Below are 9,556 nucleotides of genomic sequence, written 5' to 3' on the forward strand. Positions count from 1 at the left end.
ACGCCTGGTTTTCGGGTGGGTACACGGCAACAAGGCCAACCGAGTATCGTACCCCAGTTCCCACATTTTGGACTGACATGAAAAAGAATATCCGTTGTGCAACCTGCCCGTCCTTGCGATAACGGTGCTCTCGGTTGCGGTCAACACGGCAACGTGCGAGCGACTGTTTAGTGAGCTGGGCAATATCCATACACCGATTCGAAACCGGATGGATGCTGTCAAAGCATCATTAATTGAGTCTATCAGGGAGCACTCGCGGCGGTCACTGGCCAAGAAAACTTATTCGTCGCTGATGAAGGAGAAAAAGCGGACAAGGATCATTTCTCCGGTTGAATCAGATGATGCATCGGATGCCGACGAGATTTGCTTCATGACTAACTTCTCTCCAGCTTCTAGTCCAGAATCAAGTCGAAGCGAAAGTCAGATCGAGCCCTCGGACGCTGAAACTGAGAGCGCTGCAGCTTGCGTGGACGAAGCAGGAGTAGCTCATTTGGACGACGCAACTGAAGAGGCCGCCCAAACTATCGAGTTTTGGGACAGCTTCTTGGAGGAGATCGATATCGAGGTGGGAGAAGAAGACGCAGCAAATGTGGCAGTCACATCCAAACCAATTGACCCGTACGAAGAAATCTCGCCTCCTTGCCGTCCACCGCTTCCGAATGAAAACGATCTCAATTTCCCACAAGAAAAGAAGCTGGAGAGGATTCGAGCCTACAAGGTTACGCTTGCAGACCTTTTCAGTTCCGTTGACTTGAAGTGTGACGACGATCTATAAGATGACAAACGTTACGTTTTGCACAAATATACGTAGCGATTCTAACTCGATTCCCATTGCTATGCTTGTCAAACATCGAGAACGCGCTTGACTTATTGTCTTTCTTCACCTTGGTCCCTTTTGAAGTGCTTACATCGTTGATCGAGTCAGCCCTCGACTTCAGGCAGGATTCAGCCGGCCTTTTCAGTTGCTTCTGCTGATACGGAGTAGCGTCGCCTTCATATTTGTCCCCTCAGCCATGTCGTTGATAAATGCCTGCAACGCTCATCTTGGGTTTGCAGTTGTCGCCGCGCAGCAGTTGGCCGACGCTCACTGCACTAATCGAGACAGGAATTCACGACCTGCACAACTGTGCCAGCTTCTTCTGGCAGGTCGCCAGCTCCTTTATCGATTACCCTGATGCGCTTCGGCGCACGGTCCATCGTCTGATCCTCCTTAGTTGTTATCATCGGCCTTTTGCAGGCTGTGTTGATCTTCTTTAAGACGTCTTGCGGCTCAAATCGCGGGCGGGGAGAGGGTCTTCCATCGATTCAGTATTTTGAAGCATGAAGTTTGACATGATGATGAGGGTGTTGTTCTGCCTGAAGTCCGGTAGATCTGCAAAAAGACAAACAAAATGCAAATTAGCATATTGCCTGCAGTCAGGCAAGCTAGCTGCCAAAAGCTCACCTCATTTTTGCGAACCCTTGCGCAGGTAAACTACTAATCGAACTCACCAACCAAATGCAGCCCGCCGTTGCAGCGTCACGTACGCGGAGACAAAACGCTGCGGGTGAGGCATGGTGACGAGCTCCACAACGCCTATGGTCCGGCACCCTTGTTGTAGTAGGTGGGCGTCGTTAGCTCCGGGAAGTGATTTCGAATTAGTGAAGTATCGCTCTTGAGCTGGCAGCGCAGTGCTGCCTCGATGCCCAGCGCGGGCACCTCGCCTCCCATGCGGTGCGCCGAGCCCACGGCGTAGCCCGTGCAGGAGAAGATCTTGCCGGCGCTAAAGAGCGAGATGGTGTTGTCGAAGAAGCCTGGCAGAACGGCAATGCGCTTGTGGGGGAGGGCATCGTACGCCATGAGCTCGTACACCTCGTCAGCCAGCACGACGACGCTCCAGCACCAGCGCGCGCTGCATGAGCTTGTCCTCGGACAGCACGATGACGCTCCGGCACCAGAGCGAGCTCCTTCAGCTCGTCCTTGGACAGCACGCTGTACGTAAAGCTGTTCGGCGTGTTGAGCACGATCAGCTCGGTGTTGAGCGTGAAGTTGGCCTTCAGAGCCTCGGGGTCCAGCTGGAAGTCGTGCGATGTGAAGCTCTCGGACACATGCGGTTCCTCACTCAAGAAGGCCGCGCGTTTGGCCGGATAAAGCGGGAGGGAACGCCACTGGCCGACACCCCGTGAAGCTGAGAGAATGTCATTTACAGGCGTCGAAATACGGCTCAAGCGTGAGCTCCTCGTCCCCAGGCTCCAGCAGCCATGATGGACGCGATGCGCTCCTGCCAGAGTCCTGGTCACTGTCGTTCTGATCGTCGCTTACTATTACCAGTATGGTGCCGGTATTATCGCTAGGTGGCCCAGCCGGAAAACCACGTGGTACCAGTGGTCAAAAGGTTCGAACCACTGGTCAAACCAGGGGAAAAAGGGAAAAACCAGGGTTTATGCCATCCCTGCTGATAGGGCCAGCATACAAACGTCGATTGTGTTTACTGCGTCAAAAGTATCGCCACTAGCCGGTTTTAGACTAACACATACAAAATTCTATATAAAAAGAAATGGTTCAACTTGAATGTATTAGTAGTGAGTTTTACCACCCTTCTTCTTGATGACCTCGATGTACCGCTTCGTCATCGAGTTGATGAGCTTCATAAGCGTCTCTTGAGGAATATTCTCCCACGCCATCAACATGGCCTCCTTTAGTTCGACGACAATATGTTTCCCATAAGTATGAGGAACCGAGTTATGGTATGTACGTCCGTCATCACGTCGACGTGGGTCTTGCACCTCTTGACGGCAGACGAATATGCCTTCATTCCTTCCAGTACACCGTAGTCGTAAAGAGGCAACGTTCTTGGACGTAGCCCATTTTGGAAATGAATGGTAAGGAAACAGGAAGCAGGCCAACTAAAACGTTTTGTAACTACTCATTCGTGAAAAGATGTCCGGGTGTATTTGTTCAACACGTGCTTTGTATGGATCTTACCAAGGACTCGTAGAGTCAAACCAACGCGCCAGAAGTCGATCGAGCCCATCATTAGACACAGCCCAGCCAACAAATTAGGAAAAACAATACAATATCATTGAGGTTATAACCTCAATGCCTAAACGTCCAGCTTGCGTGCGGGATATAAATTACCGGCGCCCAAACGCAGCAACAAGAGCCTCCAGGCTCCGCGCTCTAGGGAGCGACAGCATGGTGGCTGCAGCACGACGCACACGCACGCACCCATGCGCATGCACGCGCGCACGCACGCACAAACGTCTCTTCCGAAGAGGAGGAGGTCAATATGGAATGGTATCTGTGGGGTTTGAACCCACGCAGACTGGAATGTCTAGCGGATCTTAAGTCCGCCCCCTTAGACCACTCGGGCAAGATACCAGGCCAAAACAACCCAAACCCTTCAAACCGGACGCGCTCTTTTCTTGCACTCCCACCCACAGCCTCTCCACCGCAGCAATGCCCACCACACAGCCGACTGCAGCATCGCCGCTAGCCGCTAGCCGCTAGCCCGCCACACTGTCGATACGGCTCCGCCAGCCTCGCCACAGCAAAGCCACGTCGCTACGCTCGCTGCTCGGTCTCTTCCTCTCTATGTCGACCACGAAGCCGACGCAGCCGACCCCCGTGATGGAAGGTATGGATCTTGGACACCGAAGCTTGACGGAGCGGAGGGAGGGCAGCACTCTGGGCGAGACCGGAGCGGAGACTGGAAACCACTTGGGGGGTAGAACGAAGATTCGAAAGTGATTGATTGAGGTCTTTTGCTCGCTAGCCTTCTCGCTACTCTAGACCTACTGGATACACACTACTTGATTCTTTACTGGATACTGAGTTACTTCAGCCAATGAGAGAGCGCCACGTCGAAGCCCATCTTGTACCTACAATCTTGTACCCACAGGTGGCGTAATCGACAGTGGCGTAATCGTCGGTGGCGTAATCGGCGTGGGTTCGGATTGGACCGGTTCGGGTTAACCGGTTCACGGTCAACAACCGATACCAAACCGGTAACCCTCTATACCCTCAATACGCCCCCTCAATGCGAAGTCCCATGAATGCCGAGAGCCGCCGTCAGCTCCGTGTGGCGTGGTCCCGCAAGCGCCTTGGTCATGATGTCCGCCAGCATCACAGAAGTCTCGCAATACTCGAGCTTCACTTCACCGCGTTTCACTTCGTCGCGGATGTGGTGGTACTTGATGTCGATGTGCTTGGCGCGGCCGTGGTTCACCGGGTTTTTGGTCATCTTGATGCACGACTGGTTGTCTTCGCGGATCATGAGCTCGGGTCCCGTCTCGTTGGCAGCCGCCAGGATTTCGCACAGCAGGCGATGGATCCACTTGCCCTCTTGGATAGCCAGACTGAGCGCGATGTACTCCGCTTCGCTCGTGGACAGCGACACACTTGACTACTTCTTGCTTCCCCAGCTCACAGGCGCACTCATGAGCATGAACGTGTAGCCTGAAGTGGACTTGCGGTCCGCGAGGTCGCCGGCCCAGTCCGCATCCGAGTAGCCACGAAAGTCGATGTTGTCTCCCGGCTTGAAGCAAATGCCATGCGTCTTGGTGCCTTGCAGGTAGCGAAAGATGCGCTTGACCGCAACCCAGTGTTCCTCTTGGGGGTTCTCCATGAAGTGCGACACATAGCCAACGTCGTACGCGATGTCCGGGCGCGTGGCGGTCATCAGGTGCATCAGCGCACCAACAGCTTCGCGAAACGGAGCGTTCACCTTGGTCGCCGCGTCGCTTGGAACCAGTCGAGTGCTCATGTCCACCGGACTCACCACAGCCTTGCATTCGTCCATGGCGAAGCGTTTCAGAATGTCGTCCACGTAGCGACGCTGGCACATGGTCACGCTGCCGTCCGGGCCGTCCACCAGCTCGATCCCAAGAACAAACGCGCACTTGCCTCTGTCGGTCATCTCGAAGCGCGTCTTCAGGTCCGTCTTCGTGCGCGAGATCAGCTCAGGTGAACTCCCGGTAATCAGCACGTCGTCCACGTACACCAGCACGAGCACGCAGTGACCGTCCACCACCTTGATGTAGAGGCACGGATCGAAGGCCGACACTTGGAAGCCGATAGAGCACATGAACTCGTCGAAGGTCTCGTTCCACACGCGCGAAGCTTGCTTGAGACCGTAGATGGCCTTCACCAATTCCAGGCAGTCGAAGCCACCATCCAGCTCAACGCCTTCGGGAACCACGCAGAACACCACCTCCTTCATGACCCCGTACAGGAACGCTGTCACGACGTCGAGTTGGTCGAGGGGCCAGCCGAAGTACTTGGCGATCGCGATGATCATGCGCAGCGTCACGTACTTGACCACGGGCGAGAACGTCTCCGTGTAGTCGATGCCGTACTTCTGCTTGAAGCCCTTGGCCACGAGGCGCGCCTTGTACTTCTCGATCGAGCCGTCCGCTTTGCGCTTGATCTTGAACACTCACTTGGTGCCGATGGCGCGCTGGCCGCTGGGCAACTTGGCAGCTCGAAACACACCACGCAGTCGCATCGACTTGAGCTCCGCGCGGATCGCCTTGCGCCAGTGCACTTGATCCGGACTGTTCACAGCCTCTTGGAACGTCGTCGGCTCCGATAGATCGGCTGCTGCTTCCACAGCGTTGGCACTGGCACGCCAAAACACTGGAGGCGTCGAGTCGTCGTCTTCATCTTGGTCCCCAGACTTTTCTTCTTCGTCGGGTTCAGCTCGGCGCGAGGAGGATACGTCCGGCGCACTTGCTTCTTCTAAGCCAGCTCGGTGGCGAACGGGGCGCGATCTTCTGGCAGTGTCGTCGTCGCCACTCGGTCGGCTCTTGCGCTTCCCCGCCTGCTTGAAGCTCGTTTGGTGCGGTCCATCGTTGTCGTCCAGGTCCAGCGCGTCCAGGTCCAGCGCAGCATCATCGACGTCTTCATCCGAAGTATGCGCCGAAAGTCCAAAGGCCGACTCATCGAAGTTGACATCGCGACTGACAACCACCTGCCCCGCCTCGATGTCATAAAGTCGATACGCCTTGGACACTTCTTCGTAGCCGAGGAACAACCCGGCGCGAGCCTTGGGGTCCCACTTGCGCCGCTTTTCCTTCGGCGTCAGGATGTACGTCTGGCATCCGAACACACGCATGTGCTTGACACTTGGCTTGGACTTGTACACGATCTCGAATGGAGTCTTGTGCTCCACCTTGGGTGACAGCAGGCGGTTCTTCACGTAGATGGCCGTCATGGCCGCCTCAGCCCAGAAACACTTGTCCAACTTGGCGTGATGCAGCATGCTGCGGCCGATCGTGACGATGGTCCGGATGGCGCGTTCTGCCGTGCCGTTGGTCTGGTGCGCGTACGGAACCGTGGTTTGCTGCTCGATGCCTTCGACTTCGTAGAAGGCCTTGAGCGAGTTGGTCGCGAACTCACGAGCTCCGTCGTGCCGCACAAACTTGACCTTCTTGCCGAACTGCGTCTGCACCTTCGTGACGTACGTCTTGATGCAGTCTTCGCTCTCCGACTTGGCACGCAGGCAGAACCCCTTCATGCATCCGCTGGCTTCGTCCACGATCAGCAGCAGATACTTGCTGCCACCCAGTGACTCTTCTTCCACGGGGCCGCAGATGTCGAAGTGGAGCAGCTCGAACGTGTCGTAGCGACGCTTGTCACGGTTGCTTGGGAACGGCTTCTGGACCATTTTGCCTTGCTGGCAGCCGCGACACACGCTTGGTCCACTCGACTTGGAAGGTGCCTTCGCGTCCTTGATCATGTCGTTGTCGACCATCTTGCGAAGCACTTCCACCGGAGCGTGACCCATACGCGCGTGCAGGTCGATCGTCTTCCCACTGGTCGCCGCATTCGCCGATCGCTGAGGAGTCTGGAGCCAGTAGAGGCCATCCACGAGGTTCGCCGCCGCCACCACTTGCTTGGAGGCCTTGTGCGCAACGCGCATCTGAGTGCCGTCGAACACGACTTGGAACAGACCACTCTTGTTGATCTGTGGCACGGAGAGTAGATTCTTGCTCATGCTCGGCACGTACAGCGCGTTCTTGATCTCGATGTCGCGCTCGTCGCCGTTGGGCAGAACCACTCGTTCCACGATGGTCCCCACACCCATAATGGCCGCCTTGTTGCCGTCGGCCACCGAAAGTTCGCCCTCGTTTCGCTCAATCAAATGGGCGAACTTGGCCTTGTCGTTGCAGATGTGGTGCGTTGCGCCGCTGTCGACCGCCCACATGCCGAGCATATCCTTGCCCGTCGAAATGCCACACTCCAGTGAGACCGCGAACGCCACTCGATCATAGCCGTAGCCGTAGTCGTAGCTGGCGTCGTCGTTCCTCCACTGGGCATTGTTGGCCCCGCGTCCACGGCCATTGCCATTGCCGCCGCGTCTTGGGCCCCGATTCTCGTCCTTCTGCTTGGTCCAGCACTTGTCGATCGTGTGCCCCAATTTCCCGCAGTACGTGCACTGGCGAGACTCTCGGTCGGTGTTGAACGCCTTGGCCGCGTCCTCCGTCTTCACCGTCGCCGTCTTCTCGCCTTGCCGCTTGATGTGCTCATTCGTCAGCACCTTCACGACGTCTTGCGATCGCAGCTCAGCGCTGCTCATCTCCAAGTTCAGCACGACGTTCTCGTAGCTCTTGGGGAGACTGCGCAACAGGCAGATCGCCACGTCCTCGTCCTCCATCTTGGCGCCGATGCTGCTGAGCTTGGCGCTGATGTTGAGGACCTCGTTGCAGTGATGCAACACGTTCCCGCCTTCCGACATCTCCATGCTGAAGAGTTGGCGCTTCAGGTAGATGCGACCAGCCTTCTGCGAACCACCGTACAGCGTCTTCAGGCGCGTCCACGCAACCCACGCTTCCTCGCAGTCGTCGACCACATGGTGGTACATGTAGTCCGCGTCCATGTGGAGCAACATCAGTCCGAACGCGATGTTGCTCGACTTGACGTACTCGTCCTTGGGCCGCGAGTCCGTGAAGCTCGGCGTCGTCTCTCGGTTCACGACATGCCACACCGACTTGGTCAGGAACACGCCACGCATGTAGCGGTTCCACGTCGCGTAGTTGTCTCCGTTGAACTTGTCGATGGAGACCTTGGTGGAGGCGTCGTGGGCAGAGGCCATGGTGTTTGGGCTCATAACCTGATGGAAGGTATGGATCTTGGACACCGAAGCTTGACGGAGCGGAGGGAGGGCAGCACTCTGGGCGAGACCGGAGCGGAGACTGGAAACCACTTGGGGGGTAGAACGAAGATTCGAAAGTGATTGATTGAGGTCTTTAGCTCGCTAGCCTTCTCGCTACTCTAGACCTACTGGATACACACTACTTGGTTCTTTACTGGATACTGAGTTACTTCAGCCAATGAGAGAGCGCCACGTCGAAGCCCATCTTGTACCTACAATCTTGTACCCACAGGTGGCGTAATCGACAGTGGCGTAATCGTCGGTGGCGTAATCGGCGTGGGTTCGGATTGGACCGGTTCGGGTTAACCGGTTCACTGTCAACAACCGATACCAAACAGGTAACCCTCCATACCCTCAATACCCCGTGACCATAAATTACCGTCCTGCCAACGTCCAGCTTGCGTGCGGGATATAAATTACCGGCGCCCAAACGCAGCAACAAGAGCCTCCAGGCTCCGCGCTCTAGGGAGCGACAGCATGGCGGCTGCAGCACGACGCACACGCACGCACCCATGCGCATGCACGCGCGCACGCACGCACAAACGTCTCTTCCGAAGAGGAGGAGGTCAATATGGAATGGTATCTGTGGGGTTTGAACCCACGCAGACTGGAATGTCTAGCGGATCTTAAGTCCGCCCCCTTAGACCACTCGGGCAAGATACCAGGCCAAAACAACCCAAACCCTCCAAACCGGACGCGCTCTTTTCTTGCACTCCCACCCACAGCCTCTCCACCGCAGCAATGCCCACCACACAGCCGACTGCAGCATCGCCGCTAGCCGCTAGCCGCTAGCCCGCCACACTGTCGATACGGCTCCGCCAGCCTCGCCACAGCAAAGCCACGTCGCTACGCTCGCTGCTCGGTCTCTTCCTCTCTATGTCGACCACGAAGCCGACGCAGCCGACCCCCGTGACCATAAATTACCGCCCTGCCAACGTCCAGCTTGCGTGCGGGATATAAATTACCGGCGCCCAAACGCAGCAACAAGAGCCTCCAGGCTCCGCGCTCTAGGGAGCGACAGCATGGCGGCTGCAGCACGACGCACACGCACGCACCCATGCGCATGCACGCGCGCACGCACGCACAAACGTCTCTTCCGAAGAGGAGGAGGTCAATATGGAATGGTATCTGTGGGGTTTGAACCCACGCAGACTGGAATGTCTAGCGGATCTTAAGTCCGCCCCCTTAGACCACTCGGGCAAGATACCAGGCCAAAACAACCCAAACCCTCCAAACCGGACGCGCTCTTTTCTTGCACTCCCACCCACAGCCTCTCCACCGCAGCAATGCCCACCACACAGCCGACTGCAGCATCGCCGCTAGCCGCTAGCCGCTAGCCCGCCGCACTGTCGATACGGCTCCGCCAGCCTCGCCACAGCAAAGCCACGTCGCTACGCTCGCTGCTCGGTCTCTTCCTCTCT

General features: G+C 56.7%; 2 protein-coding genes across 2 annotated transcripts; one reads left to right on the forward strand and one right to left on the reverse strand.

Annotated features, from left to right (window-relative positions):
* Nucleotides 1-208: 208 nt before the first annotated feature.
* Nucleotides 209-775, forward strand: KRP23_4875 (uncharacterized protein; the record flags this gene model as incomplete). Its single annotated transcript, XM_067889883.1, has 1 exon — nucleotides 209-775. The coding sequence occupies one exon, from the start codon at nucleotides 209-211 to the stop codon at nucleotides 773-775; it is 567 nt and encodes a 188-aa protein (XP_067746477.1).
* An 801-nt stretch (nucleotides 776-1,576) lies between these two features.
* On the reverse strand, nucleotides 1,577-1,840 carry KRP23_4876 (uncharacterized protein; the record flags this gene model as incomplete). Its single annotated transcript, XM_067889884.1, has 1 exon — nucleotides 1,577-1,840. One exon carries the CDS (start codon nucleotides 1,838-1,840, stop codon nucleotides 1,577-1,579), a length of 264 nt encoding a protein of 87 aa, XP_067746478.1.
* Nucleotides 1,841-9,556: the final 7,716 nt, after the last annotated feature.

Source organism: Phytophthora ramorum, assembly GCF_020800215.1.
Source record: "Phytophthora ramorum isolate Pr-102 chromosome Unknown Phyram_PR-102_s0004, whole genome shotgun sequence".
NCBI lineage: Eukaryota > Oomycota > Peronosporomycetes > Peronosporales > Peronosporaceae > Phytophthora > Phytophthora ramorum.